This window comes from Gobio gobio, assembly GCF_949357685.1.
Source record: "Gobio gobio genome assembly, chromosome: 14".
NCBI classification, from domain to species: domain Eukaryota; kingdom Metazoa; phylum Chordata; class Actinopteri; order Cypriniformes; family Gobionidae; genus Gobio; species Gobio gobio.
The window spans coordinates 10720152-10740772 of NC_137107.1; the positions used below are offsets into that span (position 1 = coordinate 10720152).

The 20621-nt window shown below is 36.8% G+C and overlaps 2 protein-coding genes across 2 annotated transcripts in view; both read left to right on the forward strand.

Moving 5' to 3' along the window:
- rad50 (RAD50 homolog, double strand break repair protein) overlaps nucleotides 1-12923 on the forward strand; it is a 56548-nt gene extending 43625 nt beyond the window's left edge. The window contains exons 23-26 of the mRNA XM_079835672.1: nucleotides 11612-11697; nucleotides 11810-11952; nucleotides 12050-12183; nucleotides 12307-12923. Coding sequence (XP_079691798.1) covers nucleotides 11612-11697; nucleotides 11810-11952; nucleotides 12050-12183; nucleotides 12307-12493 — 550 coding nt within the window. The 3' untranslated portion in view covers nucleotides 12494-12923. The remainder of the gene's footprint in view (nucleotides 1-11611; nucleotides 11698-11809; nucleotides 11953-12049; nucleotides 12184-12306) is intronic.
- A 2286-nt stretch (nucleotides 12924-15209) lies between these two features.
- On the forward strand, nucleotides 15210-16304 carry il13 (interleukin 13). Its single transcript, XM_079835110.1, has 4 exons — nucleotides 15210-15398; nucleotides 15505-15555; nucleotides 15730-15885; nucleotides 15967-16304. Exons 1-4 carry the CDS (start codon nucleotides 15264-15266, stop codon nucleotides 16069-16071), a joined length of 447 nt encoding a protein of 148 aa, XP_079691236.1. The 5' UTR covers nucleotides 15210-15263; the 3' UTR covers nucleotides 16072-16304.
- Nucleotides 16305-20621: the final 4317 nt, after the last annotated feature.

Sequence of the window (20621 nt, forward strand, 5' to 3'; positions counted from 1 at the left end):
ACACCAAATGCGAATTGAGCGTCAGGCGCGAGTGATTTCAATGTTAAGTCAATGGAAAGGCGCGTTGACGCGCGTCTGGAGGTCCCGCGGCGCGGAAGGCGCGTTACGCGCGGCGCGAAGGACGCGAATCCGCTTCATTCGCGCGTCCAGTTCGCGCGAATGGCGCGAATTGGACGCGAATTGAGCGTCTTGCGCGATACGCGCGTTACACGCGAATGGTGCTTTTGTGCATTCACGCGTTTGAAGCGAATTCGCGTCTGACGCCCGAGTTGAAAAATTTGAACTTTGGCGTCAATTCGCGCCACGTTAACCAATCAGGAGCCTGCTCGCTGCTGTCACGTGGTAAAGTGACGTGTATGAGAAACCCTGCATAAATTAAAAACAGTACTATTGTGTCACAAAATGTAGTTTTAAGACGTTTTCAGGTGAGAATGTAGTTGTTTAAAGCTCAAATCTGTGGTTTATTTATAAAGAGAGCGCCTATTTAAAAAAAATAATCTTGTGTTTTTGGAGTTGTGAGATCCAGGCGATCACCGCGGGCAATCACTGCTCATAACCCCGGCGAAGGCAGCCTTTCCTCGGCCAGTCCTTCTGGCGTCTGCCGCTGGCTCTGATGTCCTGTAGTGGTTCGTTTTGTGTAGATCTAACGGCCGAGCTTTGCTCTCATGAATCTATAATTTGTTGTCTGCCAAATCGTTTTGACTGAGGGCAAAGAGAAGTTTAATAACTTTATATTTTAAGGATATTTAAATATACATGTACTGAAGATGATGTAGGAGTTGCCTGGACCACATTTGTGTGGCTATTAATGCTTAATATATATGTTTAATGAAAATGAAAAGAGGCAGAGTGGTGTTTTATGACATATTTCTCCTGGAGTGCCTTGAACGCGCGTCAATTTCGCTTCAAACGCTCGATTTCTACGCGCGTCCAATTCTCTGCAGACGCGCGAATGTATTCAAAATGTTCGTGCGTGAAACTAGACGCGGTAGACGCGATTTTGACGCTCAATTCGCGTTTGGTGTGAACGCAGCATTAGGGTAATTTTGGTCGGCCGGCCACTCCTGGGAAGGTTCACCACTGTTCTATGTTTTCGCCATTTGTGGATAATGGCTCTCACTGTGGTTCACTGGAGTGCCAAAGCGTTATAAATGGCTTTATAACCTTTTCCAGACTGATAGATCTCTTTCTTTTTCATTTGTTCCTAAATTTCTTTGGATCTTGGCATGATGTCTAGCTTTTGAAGATCTTTTGGTCTACTTCACTTTGTCAGGCAGGTCCTATTTAAGTGATTTCTTGATTGAGAACAGGTGTGGGAGTTATCAGGCCTGGGTGTGGCTAGAGAAATTGATCTCAGGTGTGATAAACCACAGTTAAGTTATGTTTTAACAGGAGGGCCATGTAGGTTTGGATTTAATTTTCCCTTAATAATAACAACCTTCATTTAAAAACTGCATGTTGTGTTTACTTGTGTCATCTTTGATGATCTGAAACATTTAAGTATGACAAAGGGGGCAAACACTTTTTCACACCACTGTATGTATCACATCTCAAATCTTTACATTCTTTTAAGACTTCATTTAACTAATTTAAGACTGTACTTACGAGGATACTCAACAAAACAGGCATTTTGGCATACTTTTGTGTGTTGTCTGTTTAAGTGCTGTCTGAGGCGGCTTTGTGTGCACGAGTGTGTGTGTGTGTGTGTGTGTGTGTCACAGACAGGAGATTCACAGAAGCGCACCTGTACCTTTTGTGTCTTTTTGCGCTTGGATGGTTTAAAAGCATTTACATGAATAAGAGCGTGATCATAGAATGTAACCCAAGCCAAAGGATGACAAAAAAACAGATGCTGCGTTGATTTGTGGTAAATATTTGAACGTGTTAAACTGAAAAAATTAATTGCATGTATCAACGTGCTAATTTTGACAGCACTAATTGTAATATATTCAAAATTTGGTCCAAAATATATTACACAATACACATTTTTGTAGAAAAGTGATTATACTGAAACTACTGAGAAATCGTTCAACAGATGAGATTATACAAAGCAATTTACATAAGAGAACACAAAAACAAAAAAGAGCAAACAATAATCACATCACTGAAAGTTAGAATAAGCTAGAACATGGGGGAAAATGCAGAAAAGTGATTAAAAAAAAGAAGTAGGGCTGCAACGACGCGTCGACGTCGTCAATGACGTCGACTACGAAAATACGTGGACGTGCGTGAAATGCGTCGACTCGTCGGCGGCACATTATTTACGTTCTAGAATGGAACAGAAGATCTAGAATAATGGCGGCTTCTGCTCCCGGGCATAGTGAAAATGATCATTTATCATATAAAGCCAGACCGCGACATTCAAAAGTGTGGGAGTACTTTAAACAGAAGCCGAATAAAACTGTGCTTTGTTCGCTCTGTAATGCCGGTTTCACACTGCGCGCGGTGGCAGAGCAGGAGCTTTCACACTGCTAATCAGTGTTGCCAAGTCCCGTTTTTTTCCGCGGAATTGGGCTACTTCTACACTCTTGCCGCGGGTCCGCGGGTTTAAGCGATCCCAAATATGTGATATTTAGCCCCGGGAATGAGAATTTTATCAGGCAGCCCTGCAAAAAAAAAAAACATATTTAACCCCCCGAACGCGATGTTTATCAGAGAACCTCCCCGAAACGCGATTGGGCTTGTTTTGGGCTAGTTTTGAGTAACGAATGGGTGGGTTTTGTTGTGAAAACCTGGCAACCCTGCTGCCAGTGTTCTCTCCATGGTTCTCTCGCGCAGCTGAACCGTGGCGCGTGTTTTGCAACAGACGGTCACATTTTCCGGGGTTCTTCTCCGACCCCAGTACGTCTCGTGCTTTTATTTATTATGGGCTGCATATATCTCCTGTTAATGCGACCTGGTTCCCCTCTGTCCCAAACACATATGCATAATAACATGCTGTATATAGGTAGTTTGCATGATTAAAGTAACATTAAAGTTAAGATATATGGCTCAAAAACTTGAGCTTGTGATTCTTATCTAGTGGGGGTCATTTTTTAGGATTCTTTACCTAACTGAAGTCTCTGAGATCCTGACACCTTGCACTTCTGGAGACTCCAGGTAGGTTCAGCTGTGGAAAATGGTGGCGCTGGAGACTAAAGGGTTCCTGATGGTTTCACCCTTAATTCTTCACCTTAATTCTTAATTCTTTTGCAGTTAACCGGTGTCTTTTCTTCACCACCTGTTTTTGTCAGATCCTGCTGACCCAACGAGCGTTTCACTGTCCAATGGTCACGCCTTAACTGCAATGTCTAGTATTGCATTAGTATTGCATCCTTCTCATGGGCATTTAATACTTTTTGACTTTTCAGTCTGAGTTAAATCTCTTTTTTGGCTCAATTTATCTGTAAAAGAAAACATGCCTAATAATTCTGCACACCTGAATATAAGGTGTTTTTCATTTCCAGCCTTCATGAACAATTATATATCACTTATACATTATTAAATACTAAATCAATAGTAGTTATTAGGATTACTGTGGTTTGGAATTGGTCAAATGTGCCTGGAAAAAAAATATGATCAGAAAATCAACGTGCCTAATAATTCTGCACTCCCTGTATCTTCAAAATAGACGACTAGTTATACTATATTAAAACTATGCTGAAAGCTCCTGTGTGTGAACCTTTTGCAGATAAATACAAGTGCATTTTCGTTTACTATTGACACAAATCAATAAGTAAATCATACTCAACTACTATAGTAAACAACTTCCTAATTAGGCCTACTCTGTATACATTTTATGATGAATAGTATCATTATATATTATGTTTAAAAAGCTTCTTGTGTTCATATATTTCATTATAAAATGGCATACTATGTACACTACCCTTCCTGAAATACAATTAATATTATCATTCATTGATTTCATGTTAAAATAATAAACAAATTCACTACCCTCTTTGAAATATAATAATCAGTAAAAAAGAATCATAAGATTAATCCGGAAAAATAATCGTTAGAGTAGTCGACTAATCGAAAAAATAATCGTTAGATTAGTCGACAGAAAAAAGAATCGTTAGTTGCAGCTCTAAAAAGAAGACAGCATTATTTATTTGTAGGATATGCCTTTGATTGTTATTGTAATTTAAAGGGCTCATCACATGAGAAATCACATTTCTTTTGATCTTTTGACACATAAGTCTTAAATGGTCTTTGTACCATTAAAAGTCCTCCTCATTATAAACAAAGCTTTTAACCAAAAGCTATTTATATGGATATTGCGGGATCTGTGATGGGAAAATGCACTTGCATATGATATTTTTCCACACTAAATTTAGTTCCTTGTGGAACTATACTGGTTCAGATCAAATTGTAATGTGGATTTTTGCTTGCATGAACTGGCTAAGTGGATTTTTTTTTTACAATTTACATTAATTTGTCCTGTCCAAATTTTGCTAGTTCTCATTCTCTACTTTTGCTGTTCTGCACAAATACATAATTTCCTCAATATTGGTAAAGCAGTGAATTAATTAAATAATATTATTAATCATTATCATTAATCATAGTCTGGTTTCTGTTGAGGAATATACAGAGGAAGTCTTCATCATTGGTTTAGATCGCTATCATCTTCACAGAAATTACATCAGCAGGACCGTGGGTGTCTAAATCGTTCTGCTGTCATCTACCTATCTACAGTGCATAGGCCTTATCCTGACGTTTCCAGATGTTTGTCTTCAATTTCCTGTGTTTAAAGTCTGTCAACACTTTATTGTACAATGTCCTTGTTACACGTTACTTAATAACAGTAAATTGATGCATAATTACATGCAAATAACCCTCAACCAAATCCTAGTCCTACCCTAACCCTATAGTAATTACATGTTGTTCATTAATATTACTCCGTACTTAAATGTATAATTACACTGTAAAAGGACACAATAAAGTGTAACCGACTTTTCTTTACTTAATGATAGATCACAGTTGGCAGTATAGTCATTTCACTCCAAATATTAAATAATAAATGCTGGAGACACAGTTGCCATAGTGGTCTATTAGTTACTCATTACTGCTCCATTGTGAATATTAATAAATCATTAAAATAGCTTTTTGCATTATTGCATAATGTCTATTTTGGACTGCACTAGAAATAGCCTTTTTAGGCCAAATTGTGCAACTCACCTAAAACCACAACATATTATTCAAGGTTTCAGGGTTTGTCACATTGCTTCTAGCAAACACCGGATGTGGCCAATCATTGGATAACAACTACTTGATTTCTAATGTACGTCAGTATTAAAAGTAAAAAGTACTGATTAATTTAGCCATGGTTTAGCCAGCACTAATCTGTATGGAGGATTAAGCAGACACTTAATATGTGTTGATCTGCAAGTGAGAAATTGTTTTTTTTATTACCAAAACTTGTCATACATTGATTCTACTGATAATTACTGATAAATCAATAAAATCAGCTCCAGTGTTGGAAGAAGTTTCCAAGTTTTGACGCACATGGTTTTAATACTAGAAGATCCACCAACATGTAATTTCTGTCAAAACTATTTATCATTAAAGCATGTTTTATTAGATTGTGCTGGTTTTAACCCTGTGAGAATTTTTTTTATTTCAGTTTTTTATTTTTATTGTAAAAACTGATACAGTTTTACCATACATTTTCCTCGCCATAAAAATAGCCACAGGAGCTGGCATAGTGTTAAAAACAAACAAACAAACAAACAAAAACTGATAAATCAGTAACACCATATACCACAATATAACATATATATGTGGTATATATATATGTGGTATATGGTGGTATTGTGGTACATTATATTGTGGTACATTATATTGCGGTATATGGTGTTACTGATTTATATATATCTATATATATATATAGAGGTGGTATTTACATTTATATATTTACATTTATGCATTTGGCAGACGCTTTTATCCAAAGCGACCTACAGTGCACTTATTACAGGGTCAAACAAACAAACAAAAACTGATAAATCAGTAACACCATATACCACAATATAACATATATATATATATATATATATATATATGTTATATATATTTTATATTAAGGATATTTTATATCTTTTATCCAAAGCGACCTATATATATATATATATATATATATGTTATATTGTGGTATATGGTGTTACTGATTTTTATATATATATATATATATATATATATATATATAGAGGTGGTATTCACATTTATACATTTACATTTATGCATTTGGCAGACGCTTTTATCCAAAGCGACCTACAGTGCACTTATTACAGGGACAATCCCCCCGGAGCAACGTGGAGTAAAGTGCCTTGCTCAATGACACACTGGTGGTGACCGCTGGGATCAAACCAGCAACCTTCTGCATATCAGTTCAGTGGTTTAACCCACTGCACCACCATCTTCACGTATATATGTTGGGCCTTAGGCCTGTCGCACCTCCAACGGTGGCTGGGGTGTCCTCTTTCCTGAGGCAGGCCTAAACCTGACCGCATACCGCACGGCTTTGCTCCCCCTGCAGCAAAACTTAATTGAATGTTACTCCCCAAGCCTTATCTCGTTGTTTCAGCCAAAGCCAGTGGCTTACTTTCTCAGCTTCCTCATAGAGCTCTTTGGTGGATCTGCTCAGTGTGGCTCCCCGCAGTCCTAGATCCTTGAGCACATTCAGTGGAGCTATTCAATACTTTCCTTCTCCCTTTTTCTCCGTCTTCTGATCCGTTCTATCCTCCGGAGGTTAGCAAGGCGTCTTCTGATCTGATCCCAGAGAGCTTTCAGGCCCTCCTTCTCAGACTCCTCTGCCTTCCTCCAACACTTGCGGAGCGGCCTTCTGCTTGCCACCAGGTCAATGGTCTCTTTCTCCCTCCTGCCCTTTGATCTTATTGCGGCTTCTCTGATGGTTACCTCGCCATACCTGTTGCTGCATTCTTCATACAGGATTTCCCCAAACACGTTTAGCTTGGCTACCACTGACCCACACATGCCTTTTTCCAGCAGCCCGCTCAGATGTTCGTCCAGCTTTCTCCTCAGCCTAGTTGGCCTTTGGCCACTTGATCTTGTTCCTTCGGAGTGGGTTCTTCAGGTTCCTGGCCCTTTGGCTCAACTCCATTCTTGGGTCACTTGCTACTGGGTTCACTTCTTGGGGTTCATCAACATCCCTTTCTTCCTCCTCCTTCCTTTCCTCCTGCTCTAACTCTGCAACATTTTCCCCCGTTCTCACTGTGGTTGTCAACCCGGCCTTGGATCCCATTTGTCTGACCTGCCCTTACCGGGGCAATACAAGGTTGCATCAGGCTACCACCACCACACTTCTTCTTTCCCATGTGGATGTGAAGTCACCAAAAATATGTTGGCATAAAAACAGATGTCACATAGGGCAACATTTTGAGAACGCTATGCAAACATACTAGTTTTACATTAAACTGAAAGATTAAAACGCACATCAAATCAGTTGACCCGTTCTTCTCACCATGATACCATCAGCTGACTGTGCAGAAGAGGAAAGGAAGTGTGGCAATCTGATAGGACACACCATGCTGAGTTGCTAGATTTCGCCTAATATCAATTCTAATAAAAGGGTGGGAAAAAACCTATTTGTCTAAATGATAGTATTTGCTCACATTTTATCTAATTATTCTCTTACAAATAGTTCTAATAAATCGGAACAGTGTTTCTTTGTTTACTTTAATTGCCAGTGTATTATTTGTTAAATGTATGTATATGCACAATATATATATATACACACACTCCTTGGCAAAAGAAAATGGCTAAACACTAAACCTTTAATTGTCATAACCACAAATTATTTGTCAGGAAATTAGCAAATTTGTGAGCAAATGCACTACTTAAAATTTGCTCTAAGAAAAAAAACATCAAAGACCGAATGAAGTTTTTGGCAGAATATGGGAAGTTTGATTCAGTGGTGATTATGTGGGGTAATGAATCTCAAAGAAACACGAATTGCATGGTGATGCTACATTTATTATAATATTTAAAAAAATAAATAATATAATAATAATTGCTTCTCTACAACAGAGTGAAGCATGGAGGAAAAGGTGCATTGTGTGGGGAGCCTTATTAGCTGCTGGTATTGGTGAGCTTGCTTCACTGTGGAAAGTTATTGCAGTGAAAATGCTGCAGAATGGCTTTGTTTCCCACAAATGAAAAGTTGGTATCTATACAGAAATGATCAGATGTTATTTTTCAAGTCAAGCAAGAAGTGGCTTGAGAAAAAGTCCATCAGGCTCATGTTCATGTTTTTGGCTCACTTTTTTTTTTGCCCAGGATAGTGTATGTTTGCTAGGCATGTATGGTTCATATGTTCATTCACAGGTTGGTTGCATTATCCTGTGGTATTGCTTTATTAGTGTATATGTTACCGGCAATGTGTGAAAAGCAGGTACAGTTTTTAGGCAAAGTGTGAAATTTATTGTGATTACGTTGCATACTTTTCCTAGGCATTCTATACATTGCCTAGGTATTATACAGAATGACATATAAGCCCTAGGCATTCTATACAATGCCGGATTTCACACATTGCCGGTAACATATATTTGAGATGCACCAATATTAACATTTCAATTATATCAAAACCTAGTTAACCCTAAAAAGGGCAAGACCATAAAGATAAATAAAAAAATTTATGTATTGCTATTTCCCATTTTCTTAGGACACAAATAATACAATTTAATGATTTAAAAACATGACTTTTAATTTTGATTTTAATGTTTGTATCTCGCACGATACGTTGCCCGTTTGGGGGTATAAATTCATTGGGGGAAAAAGGCTTGTTTGGCAATACATGTTACAACATTTTAGCGCATTTTTAAAACATTTATTCTCTCATAACTTAAACTAAACATTCTTTGTAAAATTCTGTTGAACAATAAGTATAATGCCTATTTATGAATATATTATTGCCTACTGTATCATATTTAATACACACATTTCTAGGGCTTATAAATGATCAATATGACAAAAACTTTGCTGAAAAACCTGTTGTACACAATCTTCTGTCCTATGATTGATAGTTCAGCCATTTTTTGCCATGTTAATGTAAATGTCAAATATGACACAGCAGGCTTTTATCTCTCAGTTATCATTGATTTGCAGTGAATTCCAGAGGTGTCAAAAGTGTTCACATTCATTACTCAGGTAGAAGTATAGATACTGGGGTTTAAAAATACTTCTGTAGAAGTTGAAGTATCAACTCAAGCTTTTTACTCAAGTAAAAGTGTAAAAGTACTGGCGTCAAAACTACTTAAAGTATAAAAGTAAAAGTAATGTAAGGGGGAAAAATGCCATTAAAGGGGTAGTTCACCCAAAAATGAAAATTCTGTCATCATTTACTCACCCTCAAGTTGTTGCAACCGATATGAGTTTCTTTGTTCTGAAGATTGAAGAATGTTTGTAAACAAGCAGATTATATGCAACCATTGACTGCCATAGTATTTGCCCCTACTATGGCAGTCAATGGTTGCTCTATCTGCTTGTTTACAAACATTCTTCAAAAATATCTTCAGAACAAAGAAACTCATACAGGTTTGGAACAACTTGAGGGTGAGTAAATGACAGAATTTTCATTTTTGGGTGAACTATCCCTTTAAGGACAAAAGATTAGGCCGCGCCACAGTGAATACATTTTTCTAAAGGCCATAATGACTATAATGTTATATTAAAAACTTAATGTTGAAAAGTTTTAGATGCACTTGGCTACGCGTTTCAGCCGCATATATTCACATTGAAAATGAACGCATTTTAGGACAATGCTAATACATTAAAGAACCATATACTACTGAGCATTAATGTGTTTCATGGAGCGGAAGATTTGATGACTAGTTGCCTATAAATATTGTAAAGGTGCAAAAAGTCAAAATTCAGAGGCATGTTATCAATAACCATTTTTTGAATGTGTGATTAGTGTGGCCAGATTTGGTAGACGATTTCCAGCCCAAAAACCTCACAAAATGTACATTTATACCAAATGGTCGCATTTTGCGACTAAAATTTGAGAGTGTGCGACTGAATTTTACATCCAGTCGCACATGTGCGACCAGTAAATTTGCCTGCTGTCGGTACTGGAGAAATTAAGAAAATACACATACTATTTATAATTGATAGACGTTATATCTGTCAAATTCTATCTTTTCCAGCCGTTTCTATATGAGATAATATTAAACCATTTGTCCGTGATGCATTTTCGCTATTCGCAATCCAGAAGAGAGAGAAAGCGAGCGAGCTCTCTCACGTGGAGCTACAGCGAACACAACACCACAGTCAGCTTAATGAGTGACGATGGCCAAGAGAACTACACAAAAGTTTAGTCTGCTTAAACTTTAGGGATGTGCTGTGATATTAAAATAAATTTATTTTCGATTTCGGCTTCCAATAATTATAAATGAGGTAAAACTATTCCTATAGCCGTGTTCCGTCGAGCTCATCCTTCCCTTCACAGCTGCCCTGTCATTTCTCCTTAAACCTAAACTTAACGTCAGAATGAGTGATTGTTGTAAACTGCAGTCTCTACTGTTGCCAAACTGCGGGATGTGTTTGATAATAAAGAGCTATTAAATGTACAATAATCCGCACAAGGGACGCTGTTTTCAACTTCAAGGCGGCTTATGCATGTGTGCTACGAAATGGACCGACTTGCACAGTAGACTTTGTGTGCGCGTCTAAACCATCAAATAAACAAATAGCCTGTGTCAAAATGACCGGATTGGAGAGTAGTTACTTTAACAGTTTATATCGTAAATGGGCGTAAATAGTTTGGAGAAATAGGAGAATATGATATTTTTAGTTCTGCATTCGGTCTTAAAGGCGCAGCGTCTAATAAACCTGCTGACGATTGAGCCATTAACTCGAAACGAACAAAAGGCAAAGAGAAAATATTCACATCTCTTGAATGAATAACTTCAGCTTTTATAAACATTAATCTATCAATTTATACAGTGAAAACTATGCAGTGTTATTTTATATTTCATTACTTTATCAGATTTCTTTGTAGGTTTGTTCTTTCTAAGTAATATTAATGTTAGCAGACCTTCCGAATGCCTGCACACTATTTTTTCATTAAAAAAAATACAGTATAATAAAAAGAACTGATAAGAATGCCGTTAAAGTACCGGATCGATAAGCAGTATTGGTAAGAGTTGTAATACCGTTAAAACCTTAACAATACCCATCCCTATTTGTAATACAGTGGAAATTAGTAGATTTGGTTAGCATGTTGATTTACGGTGTGCGCCCCTACATTTTCTGGTTCTGCCCCTAAAATTTTCAGTTGGGGGCCACTGTGCTCCTAGTGAAAAAAGTTAGTCTGGAGCCCTGTGCTGTTATAGCTGCAAAGGGTGGGCCAACTCCATATTAAACCCTACAGATTAAGAATGGTATGTCATTTAAAGTTTATTTTTAATAGATTTGCAAAGATTTCAAACAAACTTCTTTCACGTTGTCACTATGGGGTATTGGTTGTAGAATTTTGAGGAAAATAATACATTTGATCCATTTTGGAATAAGGCTGTAACTTAACAAAATGTGGAAAAAGTGAAGCTTTGTGAATACTTTCCAGATTCACTGTATATGAATATTCATGAAGCTATTATTATTATTATTTTTTTTACAGAACAATAATGAAGTTTCACAGCATGAAGATGGAGGAGATTAATAAAATCATCAGAGATTTATGGCGGAGCACATACAGGGGACAAGGTCTGCCTTTAAACATGTTTGTCTGCAGTTACGGCTTTGTTTGCATGACTCTGCTCAAGTCCTGCTTGATATATAGTGACCTTTTACCAGTATGTCTCCTGATCTCCCACAGACATTGAGTATGTAGAGATTCGCTCTGATGTGGATGAGAATTCCTCTGCTGGCCTGAAAAGAAGGACTTATAACTATAGAGTGGTAATGGTCAAAGGAGACACGGCTTTGGACATGCGGGGACGTTGCAGTGCTGGACAAAAGGTCAAAAAGAAGCTACGTGCATCTTGGCATCTTGTGTTTCTCTATCACACCAATGAAAAGTAATCACACAAGGTGTCTTCTGCATGTTTGTCTGTAGGTTCTCGCCTCCCTCATAATACGGTTGGCTCTGGCTGAGACGTTCTGTCTGAACTGTGGGATTCTGGCGCTGGATGAGCCCACCACCAATTTAGACAGAGAGAATATAGAGTCCCTGGCACACGCACTGGTGGAGTGAGTCTTTATTTACAAAACATAAAAAACTAAATGTATTTACAGCAAGAGCAACATGACAAAACGAGAACTTTTATTTGCCATTTGCCACTTTTTCCAACTAAAAGATGTTTGGTTTCTTAGAATAATCAAGAGTCGTTCTCGCCAACGCAACTTCCAGCTGCTTGTCATCACCCACGACGAGGATTTTGTCGAGCTCCTGGGACGATCCAACTATGTGGAGCATTTCTACAGGATCAGGAAGAACCAGGATCAGTGCTCAGAAATCTCAAAGTGCAGTATCAACACACTCAACTCCTACCTGCACTGATGCATCAGATCAGATGAGAGAAGAAAGACTGTTAGTCTATATTCAGAGGTGACACAGAATCAAAGCTCAATGTATTAGACAGTTGATAGGCATGATCTAAACATAAGGCATATCAGCCTTCCCTGTAACTCCCCGAACCAAATCACAATGTTCTAAGCAAAACCATGCTTGCATTAATTGCCAAGTTAAATTGAGTACAACAATTAACATAAGAATGGTTTCGCAAAAAATGTACACGCAAATTTGTTCTGTTGTTCCATGAAAGGCACGATGTTGTTCAACTTGACTAATATTAGCTTGTACATTTAGTTGCCTTTTTTCTGAAATATTAAAAAAATCTTTCTGAATCATTATCTAGTTATTTGTGACCTCATGTCATGATCTGTAATGGTGGCATCACAAAATATCTGGACTAGGGCTGTCGATCGATAAAAAAAATAAAAAAAACGAATAATAGTTAAGGCTTCTATAATTAATCATGGGTAATTGTGCCTAACATTAAAATTAGTAATTTGTTTACATAAAGTTATGTGATAAATAAATGCGAAAACAATATAAAGACTGTATGTTAAATATTTGATATTTGATTAAATGGAATCTTTTTACTAATTAAGATCAGTATCACTGATACCAGTGTATTTATGTGAGGATTGATCATATACTGTAACACTAGCCAAAGGATGTGGGGAAACACATTAGCATATCTACTAAGTGACAGATGCTGTGGAAATTGTGTTATGAACAGCAAATACAGTCATGCTCATAATTATTGGGTTGTACTGTTATTTAATGTGATTTTGGATTGTTCTGCTGACTAAACACTGCAAAAATTTCAGTAGACAAAAAACAAACAGACAAATTATAAGTGATCAAGGAGCTTTACGCAGCTTTTTATAGCGGATACCATTGAAAAACGTTATTTCTATCCGTCACAGCCTCGCTTTCATACCTGTCACTGCTCTGAATAAAGTCTATAATAAGATTTCTAGCAGAAGCGGTCAGGTTTTGATTTTTATCTGTTGGCTAGAATCCATGATACCATGTATCTGAACAAGGACCTCCAGCAAAAAAATAGACCTACAACGTTAAAGATTCAGCCGTATATTTAACTGTGGGCATGGGGTCTTTTTATCCCTGTTTGCACCAAACCCATCTGGTGTGTTTGCTGCCAAAAAACTCTTTTTATATTTTCATCTGACCACAGAACCAGGTCCCGTCTGAAGTTTCAGTCGTGTCTGACAACTGATTATACTGGAGTTTGTTTCTGGATGAGCAAGGAGGATTTTTCCTGAAACCCTCCCAAACAACATGTGGGGATATAGGGGTTGTTTGAGTTAAAAAAAAAAAAATTGGGCTTTGTGACTCCAAGACTCAACTAATCTCTGTGATTCTCCATCTGTGATCCTTGGAGAGTCTTTGTCCACCCAAACTCTCCTCCTCGCCGTGCATTAGGACGATATAGACACACGTCCTCTTCCAGGCAGATTCGTCACATCTTTAATTGATTGGAATTTCTTAATTTTTGCCCTGATGGGATTTTCAATGCTTTAGCCGTTTTCTTACAGCCACTTTCTATTTTGTGAAGCTCAAAAAACTATATTCTTTGGTTTTACTCATTTTGATGAGCCTTTGATGGCCTTTGTGTTTCCTCATATCTATACCTCTGTGAAACAAGTCATGGCTGGACAAAATGGAAAAATGTAAATATGAACAGGAATTTACTTCAGAGATATTTTATTCATAAGAATTTCTAGGGGTGCCAATAATTGTGGCCAACATGTTTTGAAGAAAAACATTTGTTTCATAATGTTGAAATAAATGTTTCAGTGAAAGTGAATTCCCCTCACTTTCAATTGTTCTACTTCAATGAAAGGTTATAATTTAGTTTTTTTTTTTATTTAGTTTTTTTATGAAAGATCAGAAAGATCAACAATGCAGATTTATTTTCACAGCCGCCATTGCTCATATTTACCAGGGGTGTCAATAATTCTGGCCATGACTATTAATCGCAGAAAGTATAATTTTTCCCAGCCCTAATTTGAATGCTTAAAAAAAAAAGTCTTTATCAAAATATCAAACCAAGTTGCATTATTTTAAAGAAATAAAGCAACAAAATCTAATGTATTAAGTTTTAAATTATTTAAAAAAGACATACTGTGAAAAAATGAATGAACTGTTTTATATCTAGGACGTGAGGGGAAATGACTTCATACATTCATTCACTAAAAAGTTTATAGTTTAATGTAATTAAGGTAATAGTTTTGAGAAAAAATGTTTTTGGTTTGAGCATACATTTGAAATGTTATTATTAATCTGACCTTTGATGCCGTCATCTGTATGACTAATTATATGCACCAAGCAAGTACGAACACATGCAGATTTGCAGCAAAAAGCTATCAGTATTGATCGTTTGATTTTGCAATAGTGAAACTTATTTGCACAAGCAAACATAGTGAAGATGCGGCCTTCAGCACCCCATCTAGAGGCTCCAAATCATTATCTTTCTTGGCAGTTTCTCAGTGTCAGTTCCAGGAAATCAGGACAATATGACAGACATTATCAACCACATCTCAATCAAGATATTCAGTGAGCGCTCCATAATCAGCCAATAAACGGTGCTTAGCTTACGATGCAAAAAAAACCCTACATAGCCAAGTCTTGCCTTTTTGAGAGCGTATATATATACACCGCGTACAGCAGAGGGGGAATCAGGTATCTCTGGCCTTCAAACAACCAAAGTCTTGAGAAATCCAAGCAGACAGAAAAAATTATGAAGACTGTACTACTGCTCGTGTTCGCTGTATTGGTCTCTGGTAATCCTTTGAAAAATAATAAAACGCTTTTATTGGGAGAGTTACTTGATGAGCTGAACACCGCACTGAGCAGACTCCCAGAGGAGCCCGAGGTAAGATTTAACTTTAGTATGGTAATTATAGTAAGCCAGATTGGTCTATACTTTCAGATACTGAACAGAGCATGATTGCAATATTCATTTGACCTGTTATGTCTAGGGGAAAGAAATCCGCTTGAAAGAGCTGAAAGGGAATGGCGTCTGCCCTAAGGTGAGATGATGACTACAACACTGCAAATTGATTTTTGTGGGCTTAAGCTAGTCTCTTATGTGGAAGCATTTATGAGGCTGAAGCATGAAATATTTTTCCAGCTTTTATAATGATGATAATTGAATTCAAAGGATTTGAGCCCTGGTCTTACCTGTGATTTCAATATCTTTGCAGCATATGTTCTGCCAGGCTGAGGATCAACTGCTGAATATTTCTGGGCTTACCAAATATGACGATTTCCGTACAGATGGCAGACTAATGTTGAATTTAAATGCGTATAACAAGCTTCCTAAGGATAACAAGCATCATGAGGATAACAAGCATCATGAGGTAAGTTGAACTCTTGAACACCTCCGTTCAATACCTCCATCTTACCGGAGTAGAATAACCGTGATGTTTCCTGTCTCACAGAAGATCTGCGAACCTGTTCATAAAGACACAGATAACATCCTCCTGCATAACTTCTTGGTAGAGCTCAAAAAATGTGTCCAGAATGCATTCAGCAACCTCAAGTAAAAATAAGTTATAAAAGATTGTATTTATTTTTTTGGTCTTTATTTTATTGTTTTGTTTACATCAACTGTAGCAGTATATAACTTTGTACCTGAAGAAAATGTGCAGAAATGTATTTTTTCATTCTTAAATATAGTCTGATGTATTTTGTGAAACAGATTGTGCTGTATTTCTGTCAATGGTTTAAAATGTGATATATTTTTTTTTACCTGCAATAAAACGTCAATTTATGGAGCATTACTGAGGATCTTTTTAATTTTTTGTCTAAATGGTTGGGTTTAAGAAAAGCACATTCAAAATAAAATGCATTATTATTATTATTGTTGACTGTGCAGAATATTGACCGATGGATTAGGTGATCTCACAATATAATAACAGCAACTATATTATTTATTTATTAGGCGTCTATATTTTATTGATGTAACTTGTGCTCAAAATAATAATTTTATAATGCTTCTTAAAGGGTTAGTTAAGGTTAATAAAGGCCTACTGAAGCAAAGTGGCACGTTTGTGTACGAAAAATATCCATATTTAAAACTATAGACTAAATAACTAGCTTCTGGCGGTTAGAGGTACGCATGTCGACTTGTGCTAAAAGAGTCACATTATACCCTGGAAAAAAAAAAAGTTCATTATGTTTAACTTTTTTTGAATTGTGTGTGCACATTATAACCCTCGTCATCAAAGTGAAAATAACATTTTAAAATGTTTAAAAAATGTAATTACTAGAATTACAGGGTTGGAAAAGTCTCCTGATTTAATACTTTGAAGAGCCACGTTTTGCTTCAATTACAGCCATTCACATTTTTGTATGTCTGTGCTAACTTTGCATTGGAGAATATTTGCCCATTCCTCCCAGAACTGCTCAAGTTCAGTCAGATTCCGTGGTGAGTAGCTATGGACTGCTGTCTTCAACTCCATCCACAGATTTTCTATTAGATTTAAGTCAGGGCTCTGACATTCACCTTCCTATCATAAAGCATTACGTTGTTCTTATGGCAGTATGTTTAGGATCGTTGTCGTGTTGGAAGGTGAATGATCTGCCCATCTTCAGCTGTCTAGCAGAAGGACGCAGGTTTTCCTCAAGAATTTGGATGTGCTTGGCAGCATCCATATTCCCATCAATCCTGAACAATCGCCCAGTCCCTGCTGAAGGGAAACACCCCCACAACATAATGCTGCCACCACCATGCCTCACAGTACATATGGTGTGTTTTGGGTGGTGTGCTGGGTTTGCTTTTTACATAATGTGTACGTACAGCTCAAAATTAAATTTTCAGGGTATAATGTGACAAGGTGTCATGGATTTTCAGAGAGTACTTTCTATAGGCACATGTGAAGTGCCTGACCGAACCCTTTAAGGTTTTATTTAACCTTTTATTATAAGAGTGTACAAAACGACAATTATTAAAAGGAATCTTTGTTAGTTGCGTATATCATCTGCAATCTTAATATTTAATGTACATGCCCTCTACAAGACAAAAGATGCCTTTTTGCTAGTTAACACACTGATTAATAGTCATGCATGGAGCAATTAATCATTCATTTATTCATTCCATACATAATGTATGCTTGTTAAATATTTCATGATATATGTTCACTGTTAATAAGGGATTAGTGTTTTTTTCTTGAGGGTGTTGTCTGTGTTCCAAAGGGCATATATCATGTGAAATGGATCACAGAGGCTTTGATACACCTTGATCAAATTCTAGTATTTATAGTTCAATGGTGCATTTTTTTCCCATACTGATAGAGAACAGAAAACAATCACACCTTATATGCCTTTAGTGTTGCTTTATTCAACTCCTCTGTTGAAATGTACAGTTCATTTAGTGTAAACATTGTGTCAGTATGCGTGTTCCCTGGGAATCAAACCAATGTCCTGGGTGTTACCAGTTGAGCTACTTTTAGGAAAAAAATTGTCTTAGAATTAGCCTTCAAAACACGTTCACAACCGTGTATAGCAATGCCCTGACAACAACACAATATCTCAAAGTCCACCTGTAGTTATTAATTTTATCCCTTAAAACTCATCTTTGATCACCAAAATGACATTTAAAGTTTTTTTTGTGTGAGGAAAAAAAAATGTATTCATGCCACAAAATAGCTTGAATGTAACTACACCCTTGCTTCATTTAGTATACTCGGATTCATGAATATGCAAATTAGCCCAGCCTCCACTCACACAGAGATTCACTCTGTGAAATTTACGGAGGTACACCAAAGTCCCTTTCTATATCTAGTCTTTTGGGTAAACGCTGTACAATGACGAGTGGAAATACAGGTTTAATTCAGCCATATATGTTTGAACCAGAAACTGATTCAGAAGAAGTGGAAGAGTGAATTATACAGGCTCATATACAAGTCGATGTATCAGAATTGAAAATGTTATATATCGCTCTCTTTAATGTTGGACACATAACGGTAATTAATATGATTATTATCAAACAGCTAATTTAGCTTTTAAGGAGAAAATACTCAGCAATTGTGTTGACTTATGAATTTGCACACGGTTTGTCTTAAAGCATATTGAAAAAAACAGAAAAAACATATAAACATTAAAAACTTGATTTCACCACAAGGGGTCTTTAACATTGTGGGACCAACTTCTTCATAGTTCTATTCTGTTCTAGGGATGAAACGGTATGGAAATTTCACATCACGATTATAGTGACCCAAATTATCACGGTTATCAATATTATCACATTTTTTTTTCAAATGAGATGAAAGTGTTCAAAAAGAACAGATGCACACACTTAAAACATTTCAACAAGTTTTATATTTGAAAATAAACAAACAACAAATAAATCAAGCAGCTCTGTGCACTTTTCTGTGGGATATCCTTCCTTATAATGGCCGTTGTCAATAGCAACGCATAAGTAATAATCATTTGGTGTAAATATAATCTCTAATATTATCTCTGTAAATATATTCTCAAGCAATATTCTCATCAGTGTTCAGCAATGATGCCTTTCAATCTAGCATATTTTGTGTAAGAGTCCAAACAGTATCCTAGTGAAATAATGCATATCCATATTTCCATATGATTTGACTGTTTATTTTATTAAATATCAAAATGTGTGCATCATACCTGACACCTAGAATGAACACTTTACAGTCAGTTTTATGACTGTCATTCTCTTCAAATGCTATTGAAGTTTGAAATGTGTATAACGTTACCAATGTTGTATGTGACTAAATTATATATTATTGAGTTATGCCAGTCAAATCAGATGCGCTGTGGTTCTGCTGTGTTTGTTTGAAACTATTTTCGCTTCTGAAATAGAACATAAACAGTCAACCACGGTATGATGAGTGAATCTCCTGCACACATCCCACGTTTTGAGTGCAGATTTCAGTGAGTGAGAGCGGCGCGCGCTCTGAACAAAACTCCGGCTAATCTGAATGCCTCTGATTATGAGACATTGCATTCATAAACATGTGTGAGTGGTCATTAGGGCTGGACAAAAAAATAGATTTTTCGATTATTGGTTTTTAAAATGTGGTCAATTCAAAATCGATTATCAAGGCCAAGAATCGTTTTTTTTTTTTTTTTCGGGGGTTTCCAGTCGATCCTGCCCGGTATCGCATATATGCTTGTCGTTAAGATAAAATCGAATGGCAATCGCATCTAAGTTAGTGACTAAATACAATGCATCATCCGGGGCATGAATCAAAGCTCCCTGGAGGAAAAAGCCTCCATAAAAACGGACAGAGTCTGAATGACGGGCGGCTAAATCGCAATAAATGATTGTCCTTTACTGAAAATTTTTGAAAATCATCCAATATCCTTTTTATGTTTTAGAATAAGTGCATCAAAATATCCATAAAAACTAAATTGTATTGTATTTAACATAATTGTATGCATTTGAAATATAGAGATGGGTTCTGTTTTAATGTAGGCCTACCCAAGTGTATCTAAAATAAAAAGAGTTTAATATACAGGTTTGTGGCTCTTAATTTCTTTTTAATTACCCACTTGTAAACTTGTTCACTGTTCTTTTTTATAAATATAGTAGGCTATTTTAATTAAATCTATAGTCATTGAGTTGAATCGAATTGAGAATCGAAATCGAATCGGTTTGAGAGCTTGCGAATCGAAATTGAATCGAATCGGAACATCTGAATCGATACCCAGCCCTAGTGGTTATAATGCGCAACGCGATTATAACAGAAGGCTTTTGAGAAGACTATAATATGTTCAACCGCCAAAGTGGCTAGTGTCGTGTGCAGCCGAAATAACGTTAACTTACACCCACAATGGCGGTTGTTAATGTCAAGCCCTGATTATTATCCCTTAAATGTCACCCTAGTCTTGTCTGAATTTGTTCGTTCGCTTCACGTTATTATTTCCCAGACGTAGTTTTGGTATTGAGGTCAAAGTCCACTTGCCTTGCATCCGTAGTTTTGAAGTGTTTCCCCTATTACAGCGACTTTCTTCTGGCATGTTCTGCAGACAGGGTGACCATCTTCGATTAAGTTTCCCTCAGGACTTTTGTAAAAGCCAAAATATGACCACGCCTCAGATTTGGTCCTTTTAGAAGTCTGAACAA

Excerpts from the sequence above, each read along its gene's own strand:
- il13 (XM_079835110.1), top strand. The coding sequence starts at position 15,264 with ATGAAGACTGTACTACTGCTCGTGTTCGCTGTATTGGTCTCTGGTAAT. Across the intron at positions 15,399-15,504 it reads GACTCCCAGAGGAGCCCGAG|GGGAAAGAAATCCGCTTGAA; the intron begins GTAAGATTTAAC and ends TGTTATGTCTAG. Across the intron at positions 15,886-15,966 it reads AGGATAACAAGCATCATGAG|AAGATCTGCGAACCTGTTCA; the intron begins GTAAGTTGAACT and ends CCTGTCTCACAG.